The sequence below is a fragment of the Phaethon lepturus genome, unplaced genomic scaffold (assembly GCF_000687285.1).
Source record: "Phaethon lepturus isolate BGI_N335 unplaced genomic scaffold, ASM68728v1 scaffold12110, whole genome shotgun sequence".
Taxonomy (NCBI): domain Eukaryota; kingdom Metazoa; phylum Chordata; class Aves; order Phaethontiformes; family Phaethontidae; genus Phaethon; species Phaethon lepturus.
This window is the reverse complement of record NW_010511234.1, coordinates 16,088-43,184: the sequence shown is the minus strand read 5'-3', so window position 1 is coordinate 43,184 and position 27,097 is coordinate 16,088. Positions and strand designations below refer to the sequence as shown.

At 40.0% G+C, this 27,097-nt stretch overlaps 1 protein-coding gene across 1 annotated transcript in view; it reads left to right on the top strand.

Annotated features, from left to right (window-relative positions):
• PPP1R3A (protein phosphatase 1, regulatory subunit 3A) overlaps window positions 1–19,491 on the top strand; it is a 27,399-nt gene extending 7,908 nt beyond the window's left edge. Inside the window, exons 2-4 of the mRNA XM_010283306.1 lie at window positions 14,445–14,503; window positions 14,616–14,752; window positions 16,969–19,491. Coding sequence (XP_010281608.1) covers window positions 14,445–14,503; window positions 14,616–14,752; window positions 16,969–19,491 — 2,719 coding nt within the window. The remainder of the gene's footprint in view (window positions 1–14,444; window positions 14,504–14,615; window positions 14,753–16,968) is intronic.
• The last annotated feature ends 7,606 nt before the right edge of the window (window positions 19,492–27,097 follow it).

Genomic DNA, 27,097 nt, shown 5'->3' with positions numbered 1-27,097 from the left:
GTCCCCCCAAGTCCTTATTGGCAGGGCTGCTCTCAATCCCTGCATCCCCCAGCCTGTATTGATACTGAGGGTTGCCCTGACCCAGGTGCAGGCCCCTGCACTTGGCCTTGTTGAACCTCATGAGGTTCACCCGGGCCCATTCCTCGAGCTTGTCCAGGTCCCTCTGGATGCCATCCCGTTCCTCAGGCGTGTCAATTGACTCAGCTTGGTGTCATCTGCAAACTTGCTGAGGGTGCACTTGATCCCACTGTCTATGTCACTGATGAAGATATTAAAGAGTACTGGTCCCAATACAGACCCCTGTGGGGCACTGCTCATCACTGATGTCCATCTAGACATTGAGCCATTGACCACTACCCTCTGGATGCGACCATCCATCCAATTCCTCATCCACTGAATAGTCCACCCATTAGATCCATATCTCTGCAATTAATAGAGAAGGATGTTGTGGGGGACCATGTCAAAGGCCTTACAGAAGCCCAGATAGACGACATCCGTAGGTCTCCCCTTGTCCGCTGATGTGATCACTCCATCATATGCGGCCACTAGGTTGGTCAGGCAGGACTTGCCCTTCGTGAAGCCATGCTGGCTATCTCTAATCACCTCCTTGCCCTCAATGAGCCTTATCATAGCTGCTAGGAGTATCTGCTCTACGATCTTCCCAGGCACAGAGGTGAGACTGACAGTTTGGTGATTAAGGAACTTTGGACAAATAGAAATATATTGCTAAATGAACTCCTGTATTCCATTGTTCAATGACTCTTGTTTAGGGAGATACCTGCTTTGCAAATTGAACCAGGCTGGTAATGACCATTTCAATACTCTGTCTCCTGTCTGCCATTCAGGTATCACAGTTCATAAATGTTGAGTTGGAAAAAAATTGTTCCATTACATTCACCTTGACTTGGCGAAATGTTAGTCTTGAAATGATGTTTAAAGTCAGTGAAAAATTAACTGAGAGCACTGGAGCCATATTTAATCAATGCATTCACTACCAGTGTAATTTGAGCTGTTTATTCTCATTATGAACTTTAACCCATGATCCAGCCACAGCACTGCAGCTCTAAAACTGAAGCAATCCATTCAGCTACACTGTAAATTCAGAGAACAAATCGCCCATCGTATTTTTAAGATAAAATATGGATTATCTTCTTGGTTAGGAAAGGTAGAAAAAATGGTCCAAACAAATACTTTGCAAGTTAAATGCAGTCCCTGCCGAAGGGCAGAGGAAGAGATAAGACCTTTTAAACACCATGGGAGCATGTTAGAAGTGGCTATTTGATCCCAGGGCCTTCAGTGACGCGCAAGAAAGTATTAGTAGCTATGCCAAAGCATAATGGGGGGCTTGGTTTTCTGACTGTCTCTCCACTCTCCTCCTGATCTGTGGAACCAGCTGATACTCTGTCACTAAACCCAAAGATTTATTACTGCTGGTTACTAATAGCAGTCCTAAAGAGCACTGAAGAGCATTGAGCTACACACTTGAATGTGAACTCGGTAAAGCTGGCAGGTTTTTCTTACCTTGCACTTAGGTGCAGCAAATGGATTTGAATATACATTTTGCTTTGATGCATAATTATTGTCCCTGCAATAATGTTTATGGCTGCTGGATGATAAGCATCAGATGTTCAAGCCTGGATCACTTCACGTTGTGTTAGTGGGTTGGGAGTTTGTCAGTCTTTCTCCCCAGCTACCCTAATAAAACTGCAGCAGTGTCTACTAGGTTATATTCCAGGTCTTCTCGACAGAAATATTGATACCTATACACAGCTGCCTTCTTGCTGTGTGGCAGTAAGACAGCATGTATTTTTTTCTATGTGAGATGCAGGGAAAGACCAGGTGCCACACAGGCAAAGCTCTTTTTCTTCTCAGATGTATCCAAAATAGACACAACTTGAGAGAGGTGCAAGACCTGTTGATGGTACTTGCTTTTCTCTCCTTCCATCTTTTAAAACTGTGGGAGAAAGAAGCAAGAGAAGACCAGAGGGACTCCACCCCCAACTTCTTTCTACAACACCATTTTGATATTTCATCATGCCCCTTCCAGAAAAAATGGCAACATAAGAAGTATATCCTCTGACCTTGGCCAAGCCCAACACTCGGGAAACTTGACTCCTGACTCACTTTTTCCTCTTTTCAGCAGCTTGGCCCTGGAGTTAGGCACCCCACTGGTAAGGTCCTGCATTACTAATTCACAATGGAGCTGTCAATAATCTTCTAACCCTGCCCAGGGGAATATTTCCTAAAGAAATTCTCCATTTCTGAAGTAGTTAGCCTGTTTTGTTGAAGGACTTAGGCATTTTTCTGATGTATAAAACAAGCGGATTGTGTAAAAAGACTTCTGAATTATTTTTTTTCAACACTGTTACGTGGATATCGCAATAAGGTAGAACAATCACGACAGAGCTGTAAAAGGATCTGAAAAAAGTTGCAATCTTCCTGTTCGTAATTGCTGTAACTTAATTTGAGTCATAACTGTCTCATTATGCATTTTTTTTTTTCTGCAGTCTTCATACCTACCCCAAGTCATGAGATTTGGGGATAGATCGGGCTATACTAAGGGTTTGAGCCTGGCACCAAATTGGTGGGCTCCTGATTCAGACTGTATGGCACTAAAATCTTCAAATGGACAGATATACATCTATATTTAAAAAAAAAAAGTATGAGTGTTTTGCTATTAAAACTCAAGGTCTTTTTTAATGAGCTAGAAAATAAAGACTAATTTCTTGGGACTCTGTTTGCTTTGAGGCTATGATTATTCTCATCCCAAACCAGGCCAATGCGTTTTGTTCTGTGCCACCTATGTCCCTGCTTCAATCATAAACTAAGACTGAAAAATGAAAATATTAGTAATTGGAAAATATAATCCCCTGGATAGCACCAATCCAATAATCTTAATAAAAATAGGTTTATTACAAACATTGTCTGAACCCTACTGGGAATTACCTTTTCAGAAAAAACACTCAAATTCCCTTACAGCTGCTCTCTTGATCAATTGTCCCCCTCGATACTATTAATCATCATACTACATACTGCTTATTCTGAACATCTTTTTCCACTTCACTTTCCAAACTTCCTTTCCAATTGCTCCTTGTTTAGAAGCTACTGACAGTCCTTTATTGTCCTTTTTCAGGCCCACCTTTTCTTCTCTTCTGGTGTCAGCCCCTTTTCTCTGAGATGACCAAAACTAAGGGGTATTGCCTCAAGATGGGGAAATACCGCAGGTTAATATTCTCTTCCTCAGATTTCAAACATTGAAGTAGAGGTTCTTTGTGGCTCTAGTTTCATGCAAAATGCTTGTGAAGGTTGCTTAGACTGACTCTCCTGATAACGCAGTCTTCTATTCACAGTGTAGTTTCAAAATGGTAGCTGCAGCGCAAGCCTCCATTGCCATGCCAGCGTGCAAATATCCTCACCTACTGCCTGAATGACGAGCGGGTCATTTCGTCTCCCTGCCTCTGTCCTCTGTGTCCTGACTATCAACAAGGGAGCTAATTAGTGTCAGTCCTGTTTGTCTGGTGACACCTATTTACTAGGAACTAGACTGAGCCTTCTCTAACATGGCTGGTAGTTGAAGGTCATATAAGAAAATCAACCTTGCCTAGATTTGTAATAAGGGCTCTGATTTTACGTATGGCTTCATTCTAATAGGATCACTTGTACTGGCATAATATTTTAAAATATTATTCCGTAATTTCTACTTAATGTTCACACAGCTATTCATTTATGGCTGTCGATTCTCTTCTTTGCAGTTTTTGCTTTAATTTCTGAATCTTTTCCTGTGTGGTCTCAATCCGTTTGGAATCTAACAGTGTAATTTAAACTACTGTTTTCTGAATTGTTTAAATTAAATTATTTTTCTGTTGTGCTTCTATTTTTTAAATACCTCCTGAAAAAATTAAACATATAAACAGAAGGCAGCAATACTGCCACACATGACACGTAAGAGCAATGTTGTGGTTCAGGCACGCATAACATGACAGCTCCACAAGGAGGGATCAGTTGAAGCCAAAATGCTCTTAGGTAGGAACTGGCCATATTTTTGGGTAAAGCCATCTGGCAAATAGAAGTTCAGGTGTGTGCGTTAGGAGCCCAAAACTGAGGAGCGATGCTCGCTGAGCGTCAGTCACCCTTTGCTCTGTTGTCAGCCGGACAGCAATGCTCCTTGCTGCGCTCACACCGCTCTTTGCAGTCTCCATCTGTCTGTAATTTGTGCAGCTGTTGGTTTCTGCCGCACCTAAGGTCAAGTTCCCAGGACTCTACCTCCAGCTTTCGGAGGAGGCAGTTATTGCAGCCTGAGGGCACAGTCAGCTGCCCGTGCCCACCGCCCAGCCACCTCCCCAGCTCTGCTCCCCAACACCTCCCTGAACTTCAGCCCGCTGCCACCAGTTTGCAACACAGCTGTGATGCCCCAGCCTGGCGTTAAGATCAGCTTCTCTTAGCAGTATGTAAAAGCCTGAAAACGACTTAGGGCGTTTCCCTGAAAGGTGGTACAGCTGAGGACTTCGTTTCCTTGCAACTTTCTTTCAGAGCCACTTTACTGCTTTCCCTCCCCTCCCTACTAATGGATTTGGTACTTCAGAGCTCACACACGCTGCAGTGTTGGCACCAGCTGCCTTTTGCTGGTTGCCGTCTTTGCTCTGCTGCTCACCTTGTCCTCTCCTCCAAACCCTGGCAGACTCTCCCCAGTTCTGATTTTACGTGCCCAGCACCTCTGCCTTCTTGGCCAGTCATAATTCCGTGTCCAGTTGTTTAGTGCTCACCCTAGGGTCTAATATTTGATGTTCATTTCATTGGATTTTATTCCTATGTCCTATCTTAAAAGAGCAGAGGACTGTTTAATTTTCTCATTCGTTAATGTCACTTTTCTGGTATTTTCTTTATATCTACCATAGTCTATCGCAACATGTCTTCTTGTAGGTTGCACGTCTTTTTTTATGCACCCTAATCTTCATACGCTGCAAATCTGGTTTGGATGATTGAAATTCTTCAGCAATCATAAAAAACCTTATTCTGTATTTAGATGATTCCTCAGGAAAAAAAATGTATTCCCCTAATTTCTAGCAAACTCTTATCAATACCTTTATATACAAATTCTTATAGAGATAAGCTATTCTTATCTAATGGTTTCTAGGAGTTTAAGACTGTCTCAGCAGGAGTTGCTGAGGGATGAAACTTCTAATGATGATTTAAAGCAGTGAAGTGTGTAGGCTGAAACTGAAATAATTATTGCTGTAACCCTCTAAGCACTCTAAGTTCCTCAGGAGAAAATACTTTGTTCAGAACAGACCCTGAACAACAAAATGCTAAAAAAAGTAAAATAATAAAAACCCCTACCCTTGGAGCAGGATGATAATTTAGAACTAGAATCAGTATAATGTGAGGATGTTCTCAACAACTGCTCACAAATGCATCAGACATCACAATTAAAAAGGAATAATAATTATGGCCCCATTCTAAAGTATGTAATATTCTATTCCATTCAATAAGCCATGAACACTTTAAAACCATCAGTATAATCCACAAACCTATATTTACAACATTAAACTGGATGTTCTGCCTTTTCAATAACTGTCATCTCATCTCTATTATTTTCACCTCAGACTCTAATTGTTTCTTTTATAGGAGCTAACCTACCAGTGTCCTTGGCAGTACAGTTTATGGCTCATGCATTTACAGTAATTGTTTGGGCAATTTGCCACACAGTATAACAATTTTCACATCACAATCAGTTTTTATAATAAACAGCATTAGTTGTGAAAAATACAAGTGATGCATGATTCTTATGGTAGATAAAGGGCACTGAAGATGCCCTTTAGAAAAAGAAAGGAAAATACTCAAGCCTTGAACTGCTTGAGAAAAATACTGATGTCACAATAGAGCTAATTAATTTGACGGTACAAACAAGAGGGGGAAAGGGCCTTGCATTCATTAGTGTCAATTCCAAATGAGAGCATACTCCTCATAAAAATAATATTCTGCCTTCTTTTAGACAAAATGTGCAGGTAAACACATCAGAAATAAGCACCAGTTCCAGCAATAACAATGATTTTGCTCCTTAGCTTGATCAAGGCTCTTTCTCTTCTTTAGCCGCAGGGAGCTCAAAGCCTGGGTAGGTGCAACTTGCAGGTAGACCTCTGGATGAGACCAGATCCTGCTGCCCACCAGCTTAGCTGGCTCCAGAGTGGCCAGCACCGCCAGGCACTACAGGGCACTGGAACCTCTGTATATGGTACTGGTCTGCTCCTGGGAAGCTGAGCACGTGCTTAATGGCTTCTCTCCACAACACATAGGTGGTTGCACGTAAAGATGTCCCACCACATCTCTGCTGCAGATATTTTGTGGCCTCTGAATTTTCAAGCGTCCAGAAATAAGAGGTCAAGCATTGCTCAGTGGGGAGGCTGACACACCTCCAGCAGGCACAGTGGCCCACATTAAAAATTCTCCAGAGGAGAAATAAGATATATGCCCTCCTATGCCAGGGCACAGGCAGATAAACCTCAGCCTCCTTGTCATCTCCACACTACCTTACAGACCCTGGCTTGTGCTGAGGCACAATGAGGCAAGACTGTAGGAAGCACAAAGGTGGCTTCAAGCCAAGGTTGTACCTCCCCTTCTTGAGGTAGGCTGTGAATTCTCTGGCAGCACTACGGCTTGAGATTAAGAACCACGTGTGATAAGAAATTGTGTAGCGGTTGTATTATAAGACTATAACTTCAACAGTTGATAACATAGGCATCAATTTAAAGCAGTAGGAGACTTGCCCCCATAAGTGAGTTTTGGACTGAGCCTTATGGAGGTGAGGAATGAGTTTATCTTTACTTGTTAAAGATTTATTTCATAAATTCAGTGAGGGAGATGGAATAGAATTAACCACAGAGACACCATCACAAGAGAAGTCAAAGTCTGCACTTTGGAGATCCACACCAGCATCCTTGGAGGCTCCCAAACCCTTTTTGTGAGTTGTCATACAATGACAGAGAGGTCAGGACACGATTTGGATCTAGATCCTGGAGGGTGGTGGGATGTATCTTCAGTGGTAGTCTCACCACGATAACAAGACCAGAATTAAGCTTATGTTTTTAATTCTTTTTTTATAGTAACAGCTTTTTTTTGCTTCTTACATTTTCTTTTCTCCATGAAACTTTCCAGTAAGCTTACCATTCTGGGAAGGTCATGTTAGTAAAAAAAATGTGTTGAATTCTTACGGTACTGTATCTTACGAACAATTTAATAGAACTTTAAAGCTCTGTTTAGAACTTTATACATATACAGTCTTTTCTACTGCTTTCCAAAATTCCTTTTTCCTTAGAAATTTATTTTTGTCATATGTTCATGGGTTTTGAATGGCATTGCATACAATACTACTGAAGTTTAGAATTACATGTGGAAAATCCTTTATTTAGTTTCTCACCAATGTTCTTTTAACCCAACTCCACCAAATGTTTTACAGACTTTCTGCTTTCGATGTGCACACAAAATTTTTTACATAATTTTTATTATTGTTTGGGTCTTCTTAAATAAATGTAGATATATCCTTCTCTACTTCCTCTTGACGTGATATCTGCTGCTAATGATACAAAAATAACCAAACCAAACCGCCAACCTTTCCCTCCCCACCTGCCCCTCCTCTCCCCAGCTCCATGGCGTTACAGTTCTGTGCAGGAGTCCTTTCGGCTCCAGTGAGATCTCAAACCTGAGCACTTACCTGCACTAATTTACTTTTTGCTCTTCTGCTTCTTAGTAAAACATTGCTGACACATTTAACTACTTCTTTTCAAGGATCTTATATGTTGTTTACATCCCAGTGGCATCATTCTTCAGCAAGGCTAGCTATTTTCGGCACTAGGTCCAAAAGCACTAGTTGTATTGAAGGTTGCTGCTGTATTAGGCTCCTTTGAGGTTTAGAAATCTGACCTGAAATTAAAATAGAGTTACTGTTTGGTTAGCAACTTCAGTCTTGCCAGCTACTTTCATGAGGACATTTTAGCTTCACCTCAACTTCAGGGTAGAAGAGGATCATTTTGATTTTGAATCCACCTTGAAGTAAAAACCAGAAGCATGAAAGTTTCTGTGAGAGCCTAAGCCTATCTGGGCTTTTAAATAACATTGTAGTGAAATCTTTTTTCCCTCTTATATGTTTTTACTAAATATTTGAGAAATATATTCTTTAAATATTTTAATGTTTCTATACCCCTTTAAATTTCATTAATTTAAAATTTCATTTTATTTTAAATAATATATTCCCACATTTTCTTTTGAATATGAGATGGTATAAAATCATTCAGGTTGCCTTCCTTTAAAGAGTTTTACAGGTACATTTTCATCTTTCCATACTCTGTACTCCAACAATTTTAGCCTTTTCCCACATTCTGTAAAATAAATATCTTGTGATTTAGGTATTAAGATCTAGTGTAAGTGGATATAACACAGAAAAATGTGAACAGCGCTGTGAGTTATACAAATATACAGACACAACTTTTTCCGACTATTGGTGTGTGAATTAAAACCGCGACAAGCTATAACAGCGTCACCCATTATGAAGAGATTAGTAGCTCCTGGCTATAGTCCCGAACCTATTTCAGACCAGACCAAAGCACCTGCTGTTCCACAGTGAAATGTGTGCTCCTGGAAGCATAACTCTCAGGGCGTATAGCTGCATAGGAGCATTTGAAATAGGGCTGAACTGGGACTATGGGACCCTGAAGTCTTATCCCTTGGGAAATGTGTTGTGTAATCCTATTCACAAAAATATATCCATGTTTCCATACCGAGACCTTCTCAGTTTCTTGTGCCTGGTACTTGCACTGAAAAATTACAGAATATACTTTTCTAATGCTTATAAATCTTCTTTTAAGTTTCCACAACAAATGTTTTTGTGAACTCTTCCTATTAATACATTAACAGAGTCTTGCTACTTAATAGGTTTTCTTCCTTCTCGGTATTTACCCCTTTGCTATATTAATAGAGGGCATTTGTTTTTCCTCTCAGACTTTATTTTGCTAGGCTGAAAATAGAAATACTGTTTGTCTTCTTGGTTAATGTAGATTTTTCATTCTGGTGGTTGTCTTGTAGTCCTCTTCTGCACCTGTTCCAGTTTGAATTGATCTTTCTTGAACATTGTGTACAAATGTTCCAGAGGAGTTCTTACTAGTGCCTGGTGCCGCAATATGAATATTTCTTGGAAATCTTCATTACTGGGAATACCTTCTCTGACACATTACTGCAGAACTTTGCCTTGTTGCCACAGCCTTTTCACGCTGGTGGCTTGGAAATGTTTTCTGCCAAAAACAAACTCAGATTTTTCTTGTTTGGCCATTTCTTCCAATTTCTGAGCCCTCATTTTATGTCAGAAACTCCTTCTTGTCCTTAAATGTATAACCTGGCACTTTATAATTTTGAATTTCATCCCTTATCTATTATTCTGATCCTCCAGGCCACCCATTTCTTTCAGTCCTCCTCTGTGTGGGTGATGTCTCCCAACTTCCTATGTGCCACGGAATTAATTTAACTTTGACTTTTTGTGCCTTGGTCTGTAATAACATGACTGAATAAGTCTGATTACACGACCAGTCCTCTCCAATTCCCTGGCGACGTCTGCCAGCTCCGCACAGCCCAGCTCATGGGGCCCCGCTTGGCACCGAGCCCCTCTCCCACCGCCCAGCTCTTTTATTCATCTCCCTCTTCTCCAGTTTAATTAATAAATTTCCCATGTGGCTGCACAACAAACGGTTTAATGAAGTCCAGATAGATTAGATAGCTGATTGTTAGACAAGGGAAATATAGTAATCTTACCAAAGACAGATATTATCAGGTGAGTCTGGCATTGTTATGCCATTTTCCACTTATCTGTATTTATTCTTTCATATAAGTTTTGTTCTAAATCTATTCTGAAAAACTTTTGAAGACACCTGGGCCTGTAGTTGCCCTGACACTACTCTTCTTTTTCCTAAATACAGCTACTACTTTTCCTACTCTTTTGATACTGTTACAGTAGTATCAGGACCAATTTGATAGATTTGAATAGCAAAGGTTTTAAACCAATGTGTGATTTCCACTGTTGGATCTCTCAGTATTTTGGGTTGGAGATTATCTGCTCCTCTGAATTGGAGCGAAGTTAAACACCAAGTTCCGCTCCCAGACTGGATAAAATAATATGATTTTCTAAATCAGTTATGCCCTGTATGATCTCTGTTCCTATAAGATTCTGACCCACTAGTAGCACTGTGGTAGAAAAGTTTAGGAGATGTCTTTTGACTGTGGGGTTACACATAGATTATTTGAAATCTTGATAAAATCTATTTTCTAAAAAATTCCTACTTAACTTAAAAAGACTAATTCCAAAGCCTTGACCTGTTTTACTTTATCCCAACTCTTTTTGAAGTCAAAGAAACATTGTTTATTAGCTAATTTTTTTTCTCATCACTTGTACATTGTCTATCTACTCACATCTTTAAGGTTCAAGTTTAACAATTTTTCTCTGTTTGGGATGCCAATTCCACATAAATTTTGAACTCCTTTGCATACCGTCCATCAACTTTTCAGTCCTTCCAGTCCTACTATCTAGTCCCTGAACTTCCCATTTGTTCTTTCTAAATGAAAAATTGTAGCGATAATCTGTTTTCATTCCGGCTTTCTTTTTATCACTCAGTCCAAGTGAATGTTAATTCCATCAAGAATGAATCATAGGAGCATAAGTATTTTTTTTGAAGCTTGTAGAAATTCTTAAGTTCCTGATGTACTTTATGAAGATATGCCCCATTCAGCTGAAGGAGAAAAAGCAAGTGAGCTTCTGCAGGTATACAGGTACTTATGCTGGACTCATGGATTTTTCTAGCTCATATTATTGTCAGAATGCCTGGGTCACTTAAAAATAAAAGTGTTTTTAAACAGAACAGAAATTTTTTGTCTCTCACTACACAATGTAGGCACATTTAGATCACCCTCCACAACACAGTGAGATAATGAATGTGTAAAAAAAACCTTAATTAATATTATAATTAAAAACTCTACTCATGGAATTCTGACAGTGAGCTATTTCAGAGAAATATGGAAAAAAACTAGTCAGTCAGAAAACTTACTAACTAGACAAACACCTTCTAATTGCCACTGTTTGATGAAGGGCTAATTTTTATTGGCTTTTGGGAAGTATTTCAGTCTTTACAGTGTACATATATGTTTGAGATTGTTCTGTAGTTCTATGCACCGGTAATCTCAGCATCTTCATATCACTTAGATTGAAGTAGTGCTGTTAAATGACTATTGTTTTATGCTCCTTGTGATTTTCAAAGACTACAGTATCAATATCCTTAATTTAGGTTAATTTTAGATTTCCCACTAGAATAATTATATGAGGTCAGATATTTCTGATGTAGAAGTATAATAAGGAAAATATCTATTACACCGACTTTCCCTGTACTCAGGTATTTGCAGGACAGGTGTACACAAATAATGGGCTGTAAACAAGCAATCTTTGTAAAATTCAGTGCTACATGCAAGAAGTTATGTCACAAGCCTCGCAGTGTAGATCCAGGCTGTGAGGTTGTATTATCATTGCTATTTATTACCTATGTTGCAGTTGTGAAAAGAAACTGTGGACCAGGACTCCAGATGGTACTAGAATAAGAGTTTAGGACAAATTCAACTCTAATCACAACAAAAGTAAAACTGAGGGGCTCACATGGGTGTTACAGCCCCAAACACTAAACCTCAATAGCCATGTTCCATTTTGAATTTAGAGTTACAAGTTACAATTCACTCAGCTAATTTCAGTTATCTAAAACTTATGGTTCCAGCCTAAGGCAGTCACTGTAGGTTCCCTTTATGGTCAGTCTCCTCCAGAGGCAAATAAGCTCCTTCGAAGGATATGTCATTCCGTCTCACTCGTGATGTCCATGGCAGAGGGAACGAGTCTCCCTTCAGACGTGTTAATCTCTCACTGCTGATGATAGGGGTGATGTACACGACTGCCTGAGCACAGGCTGGGTGAGGTAAGGCCCATCCTGGCACATGCCCATAAGCATCCAGCTTGAAGCAGTTTTATACCTGTTCATTTAAAGGTTCAGAAAATAGGTACTCCTCCTTAGCATCCTTATTCAAAGGCTATGTCTATATTTTACACTCAAAAGTTGTTAGGCAAAACCAAAAATAATCACTGGATGGGGAACACGGGGAACAGGGGACAAAATCCGTGTTTCTCTTTTCTCCGAGGAATGAAGAGTAAGCTAAAGAGTAACTTTAGGTCTGCTTGTACATCCAACTGCTTGTACATCCGACTTCAAGAGCAGTAGGCAAGCCTGTCCTCCAGTTTCTCCCCAGATGGTCGGCAGCCTGGTAATTTGGGTATTTTTTGGATGTGTGTACAGTGTAGTTTTTAATCACGTCAGGGTGTGATAGAAGCTGAAAGTGCCACTGCATCTTGGATACAAGCTCCGGCTGCCTGTAGACTATTATGTTAGTTATGGGCATCAACATCTCCCCTTCTTCTGGGAATGCTTCTTGAAAGAAAAAACTGTGTCAAACTCCATTTATTTACAAAGTAGATGAGGGCTCCTTCCAGCAGCAAAAGATGCCATCCCTGCTTCCCAAGAGTTGCATCCACATGGCTGAACACTGCAGGTAGCCAGCTACATTCAAAGAGAAGATTTGAGACCCAATTTTTTTCCCCACTGGAGAGCAGTAGAAGGTTCCCTGCTGTGTCCATGTGGTTTTGGGATTGTTATTTTGGGGTGACTCACTCAGCTCATGTGTTATACATCTCTTGGCTCCTAATTCGGGGCTTTTGCAGACACCTGACCAGCATGTAAGTGCTTTGATGCATCTGTCTCATGGCTAAGCACCAGCCTACACAGTGTCTAGGCTTATGGAAGCAGGTGAGTGAAAAAGATGCAAAAGGACAGAAGAAAACTGGGGACTAGATGTAACACTAAAGATAAACATTTGAACAGTAAAAAAAAAAAAGAAAATTATGTATAAATAATAAGCAGATTTACCTTAAAAAGCCCACAGACCTACTAAAAATAAGGGCCTGACTCTGCCAGCCTTTTCAGGATGAAATGCGGGTTATAGCAACTGCTGGCAGGGGAAAGTGCAACGCGGTGTGAGCAGGAGAGTGAGAAACGTGCGGAGGCTATGCGTGTACCAGAATTCAAGAGTGACATGGCATTTACATGGCTATCAAGAATATTCAGCATTTTTACAATTAATGGTAAAAAAGAACTGTTGAGAGAGTGTTAAATCTTGTGCTTCAAGGACAGCTTCTAACAACAAAAGGCCAAGAGGAAATTTAATAAGGTAGTGCAAATTACTCCAAGTATTTTCCTACAAGAACTTTACATCTTCCCCTGAAGGATCTGATGGTGGTCAGTGTCAGCAATCAGATGTTAGACTGGCAGGATCTTCTGTCTGCTTTATTCTGGCAAACCCTACAAAGGCTGGATTTTAAAAAGTAGATGTCTAGGTTCTTCTAACAGAGTATAAATTTAGCATCCTCCTTCTGAATTAAGCATTTAGGTGGCAGAGTTAATGTTATATCAATTCAAATGAAAGACACTAGGAGAAAATAGAAGGGGAAAAGATTAATATTTGAAAATTAGAAAGTAATTTTCAGTAACAGAGGTGGACGGCTGGTTGAAAAACGCATAAATTAAGACCTACAGAAAAAGATTGCTCTTCATAGAGAAGTCATTAGGAGTGATATAATAATTTACATTTTACATAAGTGACATTCTTTTTACTTTTTTTTCCCCCCCTTTCCATTAAAGGTTACATCCCTATAAGCACACAATTCAAACCGCTATCACTTTGCATTGATATTGATGGGGGCTGCAGGCACTCGGCATCTCTCTGTAGTGTTTGGGACCTGGCCTTTGTTTTCACAGCCAGCAAAGCAACCGCAAAAATCGCACCGGCTGCAGGGACGCAGAATTCGTTCCTGCTGGCCAGGCATAGCTTGGCAACAGGATTTATACTCTATATACTCAGGGAGAATCTTTTGATTTATTTCAGGTAACAAAGATGTCTTTTTCCAGAGATCTCTGTATACATACAAAAATTTGAAAAATATAAGCAAGAGAGGCGCCTGGTCTCCTGAACACATATATCCTTCTAGACCCTTGCCTGACCCCAAAGTTATGCTCTCCTGTCACTGACCCATCTAATCACCTTTGTGCTGCTTTCCCAGGAAAGGCCTGGGAAAACCCATCAGCTTTGCAATGTAATCTGAAGGTCCATATTTTCATTTTCTTGGTCAATTCTTTCTTTGACCAAGGCTTAATATCAGGTCACTCAAAAAAAGCTACATTTTATAAAGCTGTTATTTTCAGAATTTCAAACAACATTCAAAATTTTGTGTAGTGAACTAGCAGTCTTTATAGCTGACTCTAAGAGGAATTAGAACAATAAATTTTGCAGAATAACACAGGAAGTTTCTTTTTGTTTAACAGCAAAGAAGAAATATTGGCAATGTCTGATGATGACACATCGAATAATTCAAGGACTTCAGGTACACCACCCGGTTTAATTAGTTCTTCCTTACTGCACATGTTAATTAAAAAAGACAGTGTGAAAAACAACCTCATGGAAATTATTCAAGTATGTTTTTGTTAACTCTTCAGACACAAACATCCCAAAGATTGTTTATTCGGAAGCAGAAAACAAAGACACCAAACCAGCTGATGAAAATATGAAAGATAAAAATGCAGAATACAACCAGGGTGATCACGAAGATGATGAAAAAGAATTGGAGTTGCTGGTAAGTGTTATACAATTATATCTACAGTATTAAATGATATGAATCCATTTATGCTTCAAAGCTGGTGAAATGCCCCCATTTAACAGAGCTGACTGATGTACTAATTTACAAATGTAAAGCCTTGGTCTGTACTTTCATTGAATCTCTAACTGATTCAACAATAGAAGGTGCTTTGATTTCAGTATAGTGCAGCAACTTTTTCTGGTCTTAAATTAATTACTTCTCCCTTTTGCTTCTTTACCAGAGGCTCTAAATGACAGTTTGAAGGAATTAGAAGAGTAGCATTTCAAAAATCTCTCCTCCTAGTCTTTAGTATGGGAATATTCTTAAATGCTTTATATTGGGTAAAATTCTTTACGGTACTGTTTGCTTTTGGGGATTTTCAAAGGATAACTATGTAGCATGTTATATGAGCAAAATAAATAAATATATTTATATTAGCAGATTTTTCTATATCAGTATTTGGCATTAAATTTGTTATAATAAATTTCACACTCAGTGAACATTCAATCTATTTGGATTTTTGTGTGTGCATGGGTGTGTGCGGTTTGGCTTGCATTTTTCAGTATGAAAGAAAAAATGGCAATAAATGAGACATGTACAGCAATCTATTATTCTCAGTGTCTGTTCTCAGCTCATATCATTTGGGTGCATAGATTCATAATCATAGATTATAATAGCTATCACCTGTGAAAATGTGAATGCCGAATCAGATGGGAGAGGAAGATGAGAACCATTCTTTTTTTTTTTTCTTATTGCTAGAGAATAAATTCCTCTTATTTGAATATAATTTTTTCTTGTCTTTTACTTATAAAAAGTTGAAAATTCTTGCTTATTGTGGGACCTTTCACTGCCTGAAACTCAACGTCTCCTTTTTTTTTTTTTTAATGGTGAAACCTAAAAAGGAGGACCTCTAAAATCCCTTGTTGTTCTCAGTCCACCCTGTCACAAAAAGCAGGATCAAATATAACCGTTTGTTTATCAATTGCCAGGGTTGTCCGTACAATAAATGAAGGGGGAGCTATAATTTAGATGTTAATTTACACTATGCGCTCTTTAATGAATTAAACAATGAAGGCTTATAATAGATGGAAATACAACCAAATCTTTGAAACGCACAGGCATTGGCTCACAAGACAGCTGTGCAGTTGACAAGTAACATGAGCCTTATGTGAGAAGAAGGGGAAATCGTAAGATTTGCATATAATTATTGAGATCATGCAAATGTCAGTTATGAGGAGGGGAAAAAAACACAGGCATCTCGCTGTTAAATCCTGACAGTTGGCATCGCCGAAGAACTCAAATACACTTGAGCACTGGTTGGCAGAGGGTCATTAAAACAGAATTTGCAGAGACATTAGCTCCCTCACTTTTCTTTGAGTGACGTTTTACTATTAATAGTTTGCAGAGGCTTTGCAGAAAACATATTAATAAGAGAAACTGTAAAGGGGGTATCTACAGCAAGTGCAAATGCATAAAGGGGTGCCCAAGAAGCTAGCCTCTAATTGATCAGCTAGTGCTATCAGTGTGACTATGCTAAAGTGAGAAGAGAGTGCAATGACAAACAGGCAGGGTTGAAAAATACCATATGATATTTGGGAGCTAGGAGGGAGAGTGATTAGTTTCTGGCCTTTTACTTTGCTAATCTCATTTCCAACTCATGTCTTACCAGATTGTCTAAAAACAGTCTGGTTTGAAGCCTGTAAAATAGTCCCTGAGAGAAATGAAGCACAGATAATCCTTACAGTATTTGTCAGTGTGAAATGTGTCTTTGTTTTACTGGACAATACTGTATGTTACCAGGCTTTGATGTACTGTATCAATGCCCTCATTTAAGCACCAGTCCCCCCATCCCCACCCCTCCGTCTCTCCAAACCTAGAACCGAGTGTGCAGAGAATGAATTAGCCTCCCTTGAAGGGAATATTCTCTTCAGGTTTAATTTGTATAAAATGCAGTAGCAGCTTACTGAACTCATGAATAAAGAGAGAGGGTTCTGAATGCTATTTTATTTCCTGCTCCTTTCAGCACCACCATAAAGCTCATTACCTATGTTAAAAAATACAGACAATGCAAATTTTGCAAATGGTTTGGAACATGTTTCCGTAAAAGCTTTGTTACCGAAAACAAAACTTTCCATAACAAAATCCTGCCTCCTTCATTTGGCATATTTTTGCAAAGTGCTTTTTGATCATTCTTTTCTATTCTATTGTTTCAGCTAAATCAGCACTTCACAGGAGCTAGAGGTACCTCTTCCAGAGATGAAAGGAATTTATACACAACAGAATCAGTTAATTTTCCAACTGAAACCGAAAGATTGGAGAAAAAGCTAACCTGTGTAGAAAGAAGCAGTGACTTGCTGAGGCACCCTGTTCCCATCAGTTCATCTGAAAACACTTCACGAGAGATAGAAGGAGAATTAAAAGATGATGTTAAGTGTTCCCTAAGAAATTATGATAGTCAGCCATCAGGGAAGGAAGTTCATGCTGGCTTGGTAAACAGCGGTGAGCACTCTTTGGAACGTACTGGTACCAGTGAAAGCCTTTTATCGGCAAAATATTTTCCTGGGACAAAGCAGAATGAGGCTATCGATACCACAGCTACTGTCTCGAGCCGACAAGGAGAGTGCCACACGGATATTTCAAAAGGTGAAACAGATAGTGCCTCAGGAAGTACGATGATGGAGAGGTTATTCATCAGTGAGGATGCTGCTGATACCTTGAAAGGGGCCCGTGAAACGAGACCAGAAACCATTTCTCCAGAGCATGATGAATCCGTGCAATTAAAGGCATGCATAGCAGGGATGCTGGATGGCAATGCTAATCCAGCTCCGGAGCACCAGGCACCACAAATGTCTCACCAAACTCTGGATTCATTGTTGTCAGACGTTGACAAAAATGAAGGAAAAATCAAGATGATTGAAAGCAAGGTTCGGGTACATTTAAGAGGAGATTTATATGCCGACACTTGTGCACATGCTGATGTCTCAATAGATTCCACAAAAAGCCAATATACGCAAAAAAAAGGAGTTAGTGAAGGAAAGAACTGTAACGCTGATGCAGGGAAGGAGAAGAAAGTCATCGAAGTAGCAGACTTAGCACTAATCGGCGAGGAGGAAGCACCCAAGCCTCTCAAGTCACGTAGAAAACATGCTGCCAAAGCGTTGAACACAACGCCTCTGTCAGGCGAAGACAACAAACAGGCACCCAGGCCTGCACCCTCTCCGGGGGATGAAAAGAGAGCCGAAGACACTCAGGAACAGAGAGGATTCACAAGGTTAAAAGACAGAGGAAAGTCAGACAACACAAATAAAGGGAGACTGGCAGGAAAGGAACGGGAAGGAAAGCCCGCAGAGCAGAGGTGGCAAGAGTCGGGGGGTGAGGTTCGGCGGGGAGCGAGGGGGAACACAGGGCCTCGGGGTGCGGCCTCCACAAAGGAGTTGTTTACCTGCCAGGAGGCAGAGAGTTGTGAGAAGTCTTCTGTCTCCGAGCAGGGTACTACAGGGGAAGCAGAGGCAGGTACAGCTTGTATAATTAAAACAACATCAGAAAGTGCTCCAGAAAAAATGTCTGCCAGTGAAAAAGCAGTAATTGCTAAGCTACCTCAAGAGACTGCGCTAAGTGACAGGCCCACAGAGGAAAAGGAAACGGCGTTTGATACACATGAAGGGAGAAATGATGGTTCACATTATGCTCTTTGTCAACTCAACACAGTGGGTGTATTATATGACACTGAATTTGAAAAGGAATCAGTTTTAGATATTTATAATGCACACGTACATGAAACACCGCAAGGAGAAACGATGTCTGTATGCAGTAGCAGGGAAAAACGTGCCAAAGCACAACCAGACATCGGCAGTGTTTTACCTGTAGGAGAAGCAGTAAAGGCTTCTGCTACAGGAAAGAAAGAAGGTTTGGGGCAGGGCTTATGTTCCGAAGTATCTAAATGTCCCCCGAGCGCTGAGAAGCATCTATACGGTGGGGAGGCAGATGAGCTCTGTAGGGAAGAAAGCCATGTTGGTACACTTTCCTATTTACTTGCTAAAGCTGAAACAAAAATGCCACCTTCTGGTACAAATGCTGTGCCCCATTACCATTATAAAAGCTCTTCAGCAGCATCTTCTGAAGAGTCCACTGTGGCAGGAGGTATGGAGCATCTGTATAGACACTTTGAATTCAAACTCATTGACAAGGTTGCTGCTGAGTCAAGATGCGATTTAAGTCTGCCGAATGAAATGACACATATTAATAAAAACCTCTCTCTTGAAGCTGAAAAAAAAGAAGTACCTTCCACTTCAGACATAGCAATTTCCAGAGAAGGAAGAGGAAGGATTATAGGTCCATGTTTCCATCAAGCAGAGTTCAAACAAGAGAAGTCGTCAAGGCCAGAGGTTTTAATTAGTAAGCCTACGGAAGAAGTTGGAGGGACAGGCTCTCAATCGGACCATTTAGTAACTAAGGGGAAAATGCTAAACTGGCTTGATGACTCACAGAAGGAAAGCCAGCACATTTCTGATTCTGCAGATATTCCTAACCAGAAGAGTGAAACACTTAAGTCACCTAGTGAGTCTCCAGGTTTAAAACATATTGCTTGCAAAATCTTTTATTTCTTCTTCTTTCTTCTATTTGCTGCAACACTCTACCACTATGATTTGATGGTTTGTCTTGCACTCTACCTGTTCTCCTTGTATTGGCTATACTGCAAAGGAGGAAGAAACAAGGAGTCTGTCAAGAAGGAATAACAGTCTGTGTCAACTGTGCTCAAGATCCATGGTCAATAGTCTCCAATCCCTCCATAGCATTTTCACTCTTAATGAGCTTATTCATTGTTAGAACCAAAGCAAGTTTTCCACTGAAGCACCTTTTTTAAAAGATTACATATGAAGTTGAGCCTTCATATAAGTAATTATACTACATAGGACCATTATGTTTGGATCGTTAAATACCTATATGAATATAAGTTCTGAAGCACGCCAAGTTAAAATGAAGTACAGCTGTTGCTCCTTAGCAGGATATGAAGAAGCAATGCTTCATATATCTTTAGCACTTAAAAACATCAGTTTCTTGCATTAATTTCTTTTGCAGTAAAGCTTCATATTTTTCTGGGAGTTTTTTTCTAAGGTTTTGTGTAGTACATAACAACACAAGGAATGATATAAAAATTAACCCAGTATTTTGGTAATGACATTGCAGTTGATAATCTGCTAGTGTAATTAGGCAATGCTCTAAGAATTTATGACATCTGCTGATAGGTTTCTTCCAAATTTTTCCAAATATTTTTTTCGAAATTTTTATTTCATTGCTTTGACTTAGAGCTCCTAACAGCTTTCCTGTTCGAAAAATGTAAGGCTTTGACTTTAGTAACATCATGTAACTTTTGGAATGCAACTGCATAGGAGAATAGATGTGCTGTTTCCACCCTGAAGAGATTGAAGGCCACAGCCACAGGCCTCTTACCTTTCACTCACATGCACGAATGTTTTTTGTAAATGAGAACTGTGTAATATGACTGAGAATTTCACTGAAATAAGCGTTATTCCAGACAAAGCCTTTGAATGATATTTTTTCATCAGTGTTGCTTAAGCATATCTACAAAGCATTAAATAAATTTTACAAATGAGTGCTATGACTGTGTTGAGCATGTCTGAATTAGGTGTATTACTTTTTTTAATGACTTGTTACCTACAGCTAATCAAACACCAAGGAAAACACAGGGAATAGCCCTGGCATTCAGTAAGGCTGCTTTTTGTGGTTTGGGTGAGGCAGAAAAGCCTGGTATCTGCCCTAAGGAGAGCCCAGATTGATAGCAGAGTCCCGCAGGGCAGGCACACTGGTGGCTCTGCTGCTCCAGCGTCGTGGGTCTCCCACATAGGGTCATGGCCACAGTTTCTCTGGAAAGAAAATGACGGACAGATGTTGCACTTCAGCAATTTTCTGTATGATGGTCACAAATGCAGTCATAGATAGTATAGTAAAAGAAGCACCAAGACTACATGTTACTGGCACCCTAGAATTTAAGAAGGAAAAAGAGTTGGTTTGTGCTATATTTATTTCACTGCCATTGTGAAACACCACATGAACTGTGAAAGGCTTGGTTGCAATATATAGCTGAAGCTACATAATAGTGAAGTTATTTAGTTGTTAGCTTAGCTCTGAAATAAATCTTTTAAAATAATTTTAAAATTTATTTACATGTTTCAGGACATTACGGGGCATCTTGGCATTCCCGTTTTCCAGGGAAGCAAAACTTTGGAGCGTTGTGGGAGTGGTGCATTCAGTGGGGTGAGCAAATGTGTGGGTGATCTATTGCTGATGTGTGTGTTGATGGCTGATACCTTGGCAACTTTTGACAGCAATTCATAAATGAGTTATAGTGACGGGCTAGAGGCATTAAGGAGCGACATGCAAGGTTGTAATACTGGTGCAGATGTTCAAAGGTATATAGGAGCTAAATGTTCATTGTGATAAAGAAATTAATTCAATAGGCATTAGGAGCTAGATCCAATAAAAAGCTCAGGCTTAGACTTAAAGCAGGATTGAGGTTGAAGCTGTATAAGTCCAAAATAATGATCACAAAACATTCTTTACCTGAAGACCACAAATGCTGAGAGAACCTAGCCTTTTAATGATGTTTATAGGCACTTTAGGCATTTTTTAAAAGAGTATGACATTCCCTTACTTTTGGTGGTTTGCACTTTGCAGTGTGACAAGTCCCTGGTCTAAGTGGTTCAGCGTTTCACCCTCACTGGGATAGAGACGTCAGGTATTACTTTGCTTCCCAGTACAGTAGGAGCTGTTGAGTAGCATCTAATATATGCTGACAGGATCAAGGTCCTCAGTTAGAGGGCTAAAAAGGTGAAGAAAAGCACCCTGCATCTGTTCTACTGAAATTGTCACCATGCAGTCAAGTACCAGAGTCCTGGGGCCAGAGAGAACAAGCACATAAGACACATTTTAGTCTAATAGTTAAAACCACATACCAGAAAGAAGAATCTTTAAGATTCAGTTCCCAGTTCAAAGCCTTCTTCAATCTAATATACCCTATAACTGTTTAAAGCAAAATTAATAAAATTCAGAGAAAGGACCAAAACCCAGGCTAAGTTAGTAAAGTCCTGTTAAGTAAAAGTTCTATCCACTAAACCACAGGATTCAAACCCATGTTTGAATATCTTCAGCTGTACTAAACCTGGGCCTTCCATCCAGCAGGATGTACTTTAACCATTGGACTACTATTGTTATCAGGAGGATTCTGGTCCAATGGTTAAAGCAATGGTCCAATTGGAAGTACCTCTGTGCATAGGTGGGTTCCTACTTTCACAGATGAGCTAAGCTGAGAGTGGTTCTCTGCTCAAAATCATAGCTACTTTACATTCCATTTGAGAATAGAGACTTTCATTTGCAGCTTACATCATAGAGCACCTTTGGTCCTAAAAGAGACGTGTAGTATTAATTTTTTAGAGAAATCTAAATCAGATGTAGTCCAAATGCTTAAGCATCTGAGATAGCTAAATAACTTTATATATCTTGGACACAGGCCTTACTGCAAGCAGAACTGAGCAGTTTAGCCACCATGGAAGTGGGAAAGCCTGGTTGTGTTTTTTATTGAATCTTGGTGACTTCTTTTTTTTACCTGGGAGCCAGGACATCCCAGACATCCAGGACATCCCATGTCTGGAGCCATGGGAACTGTTGTGTGGTGGTCCTCTGTATGTAATGTGCAAGCTGAAAGTGGTTTCTCTCATTTATTTCATCCCAAAATATTTGGTTGATTGTCAAAGATTCAGCTCAGCTGACTGGACAGCAAGAAAAAGGGTCAGGAATAATGGATGGGCCCAGGACTATGGGTGGAAGAAAGTCATTGTATTGAATCAGTCTCTGGAGAATGGCAGGAAAATGTTACGGAGAGCCCAGGAGACTCAATATGACCTGCAAAAAGAATGCAGGGGATAAATAGAGAGGATCTATTAATACAGACATTCATTAAAAATTAGTAGGCTTTTAGTGTGTGTCATAATATTTTTAAAACGGTTGCTAAATACCAGATAAAATTTAGCTAAATTACTTCAATCAGAAAGCTGACATCGAACAGCTGTATTCCTGTGTCCAACAGGTTAAACATCTGGGTCTGCCATTTTAACATGAACCGTCATTCAGAGTTGGAATTTAGGGTAAATATTTGAATGTTAGAATAAGCATATTTCATCTACATACAAGTGGAATACTGTTAGCATTTCTCAGATTTAGAATGGGATTTTATGTTCTCTATTTAAGATATTTAGTCAGCGTATTGTACCTTATGATTGCAAAACAGGACTCTAGACTGATCTGTGAACACAGGTGCCCAAACTTCTAAGTACTTATGTACTTAAAACAACAAAGCAAGTAATTTTATCTTTTTTATTTATAATTTGATAAGCTATCTTTTAAAAATCCTCTTACTTTTGTTTGTAGTATGAAAACAACACCTTATAATGTTGGCAAAATATTCAGCTTCTACTTATTTCAAGGAATAAGTGATGTGTTATGTTTTTGCAATGATTCATGTTTAGCTTGCCTGCTAGGCCTGAGTAACATATTTCTAGTTAATACCTTAATTTCTAGTAGTTTCTAGTAAATAATTAGAAATAGTACATAACTTCAGGCTATGCAACAGAAAGAAGATATGATGTGGAAGGCTCAACTCTGATATAATGCAAAGTTTAATAATAATATACTGGAAAAAGTCTCATGTGCATTACTACAGGTATGTGAGACATATACATCCCATACCATGGTAAGTATGTCTCATGGTTATTATCTGAATTGCGTGTGTATCAAATAAATTAATTTTCATATTGCAACATCTATAATCAGTTGAATTTACTCAAATCTAAATTCGGGGCAGCAGGGAGAGGAGGGGGAGGAAGTTCTGTGACCAGATACCTTGCTAGGAGATAGTGAGAACAAGCTACATCATTAAAGCCCCAGGTATTTGTTGTTGCTAATTGCTTGCCGCTTCTTATCCATCAGTGACTTTTGGCTCAACAGTAGCGAGGCTACAGAAACAAGCTGCAGGCTTTAAAGGTCTATTTAATATTGGAAATCAAAAATAAAGAGGACAGAGTATGAACTAGATCCCTAAAGGAAGGTTAATATGGTCATGTTCGGAGTCACTATACTAAATTTTGTGCCTGAGTGGTATCTGCATCCCTTGAATAAAACACCTAAGCTCTCTAGTCGTCGAACCTATGAATGAAAATCAAAACAGACAATGTGTTGAATAGGGAGCTGCCAAAGTTATCTAATAGGAAACCCTGATGGCAGGCTCGGGTCTTATACCGTTGGCCTGTCAGAGGGATTAGATACTTAATGCTCAGTCATGGGGACATGTTTTTACCAGATCAGGTTTCATATCCTGCAGCCCTGTTGTGCACTGAAGTACCTAAGCCGCTGCTTTCTGAAACAGAACACTTTGCAGGAAACAATCCCAGAGTTTTGGGACTAGAGAAAGGAAAAGTTTAACCCCTTAAAGCATGGATTGGGACATTGATCTAAGAGGGGTTATTTGGATATAATCCCTGCTCCAAGAACAACTTGTGCATTTTATGTGAAATTCTTGTTAGATAAAATACAAAACTGACACCAAAACCTTCATGTCTCCTCAGCCAGGTCAACTTCTTCCTTGGTCTATAAAGTCACTTTTCCAGGTCTCCACCAGTGCCTCACAAGCCAGGACTGGAGAATGGTTCTAGCCATGAAGATGTCATAGGAAGAGGGGTAACACCACCAATGGCTGAGCCTACAGTGCTTTTTCAAAATCTTGATCTCATAACTGTACTTTAAGATCAGGCACCTCCTCATCAAGCATAGGCAGGATTGTTCTCCTCAGTTACGTAGACTGGACCAAGGAAATGGGCTGGTTAGATGTGTAAATGTCTCTAAAGATAGGTGGAATTTGTGGATTTCTCTCTTAGACCTACGAAGGTGCTTAAATCCTAACTCAGCCCCACTTCAGTCAACCATGTGCTTTTGTTGATCTCAGCAGAGCTTTCTAAAATTTGCATCTCTTCTGATAGCACTGTCTGCAAAGGAAACCATAGAAGTACATGGATAATGATGGGACAGAAGATGCTTTGCTGACCTAGAAGGTCTTGATGCTGATGAGGATTCAGAATCGAGTTGGTAATTCAGAGGTCCTGTCTTTGGGTATCAGGTGAGATTTTTTGACCAAAACTACAGATGCCTGAGTGAGGACAATATTTGTGAAATAGGGTAGGTAGGTTGAAGGCAACTGATAATTTCCGCATTCTGAGCAGGCATGAACTAGGTGAGCTGAGTCATTTCACAAGTGAGGTATGTATGACTTGGTGGTGCATAGGAGATGTGTGTGTGCATATGTGTGTGGGTGGCACTAAGACAAGTGGGTGGAAAGGTGATAACTAGATTTCATGGGTGAGTGGAGAAGAAATAATAAACAGAATGGCTAATTGGAAAGTTTCTGAACAGCCTTCTCTAGAGATGTGAGAGTTTAATAAGTTCTGAGTAGGTTGGGCAGATAATACAAATATGGTATTCTCTCTATAAAGTAGCTAAAATTAAAGTATATACTAACTTCTTTTTGTAACTTATCAATTACCACTTAATGGAATTATAGTGGAGAATATTTTACCCTTGACCTTAATATTCAATGATTCAAGATTAGAGCATAGCTCTGAGGACCAGAAACACAGACTCCTCCTCAGGATGCTATAGCCCCCCAGGGAGGACCTCCAGCTGGATCCACGAACCTGCCTTGTGGCCATTTACTCAGGTCAGTCCTCAATGACATGAAGCTATGTGCATCAGAAGAAAGCAAGAGTACATGTCAGCCTGTGGTTATTAGTGCAGAAATATATACTATCTGTAAATAATTAAGCTCCTGCAATCCCTGTGTTGCCTAGTATAGTTCGAAGCCACCTAGGAGCTTCTTTAATTTCTTTTTGGTATATATGGCTGAGGGAGGACATTCAGATTCCCAGGCACCACAGGGCATGGGCATGCCTTGCATATGTGTGATGGCAGGGAGATCATAGGATATATAGACTTACATGAGCCACTATACTGGTTGTATTTATGTGGAAATTTCTTCTCTCCACCAGGGGATCTTTCTGGGGTTGAGTGTGCCAACTGCACGCTTGTGCTCCTGGCATGGCCTTCTCCAGGGGAAGACAGAAGACGGCTCCATACTGCCATACTTCCCTGGTGTCTCTGAAGGGGGAATGAGAACTGCCAAGGGATAGACAGTGAAAGAGCCAGTTCACTATTTAAGGCCCCTTTGTTAGGGAGGAATGCCTTCTACTCCCAGGGCGATCAGGGACGCTTAGCAGCAGCCTGAACTCTTTAAATACAACAATTGTGGCCTGTTTGGGGGAAAGTCCTGATTAAGCTCCTCAGAAACTCATTTCTTCATACAAGCTACGTGCCTGTGTGTCCCTCTGTGCTATGGATCAGCCAAGATCCATGACTGACAGATAACAGTGGTAGGAGGCCTCTCTCATGTAGGTTTCTTACCTTCTTGAATGCTCTGGGCTGTTGAATGGCTTGGTACAGTTAGAAACACTCAGCAATTCTTTGACCATCCTTGGAACTAGGCAAACCTATGGGAAATGAGACAGCAGTCCCAGGGACATTTGGCTTGTACCCATTGTGATTTCATGTTATGGGGGACAGAAGTCAGGCTTTTATAAGAGATAATGTGGGAAGGAGGAAGTACTGGTTGATAAATTACTGGTTTATCCATAGCAAAATAATTTACCTAGTAAAAGGACCTTCTAAGTACTAACTAGAACTCTTTTACACAATTTTGTGATGTAATTTTAGTGTATAATCCTTTTACATAATGCAGTATCTTCATAGAATTATGGCAGAATTATTAATAAACCTTTAAAAACCAGAGAGAAGAAAGGAAGAGAGAGAGAGAGCTGGAAAAGAGAGAGAAACCAAGCAAGCATGTGCTTGCATTGTTCCATAGCAGACAAGAGATTCAGAAATAGGAGAATTTTATTCTTCTAAGTTTAGGTTGAGTTTGTGATCACCACATCACTGTTCTCTAAGACATGCTGCACTCCAGAAAAGGGTGCAAACCCAGACAAGCCTTTTAATTTTCTCCCCTTGTATGTTAGTAATAACAACATCAGTAATAGCAAGCCAGTTGATGAAGGTTGTGTTCCTAGGGGCAAAGGCAATGCCTTTGTTGCAGGTGAGGTGGGCAGGCTGCTGTAAATGCAGAGTGTTTGGATGGTTTGGCCAGGATGTGCTATCAGCCCACTTTGCTGGGACTCTGCTTCCACGTTTCATGTACACCCACTCATGTGACCATTAGCAATCAAC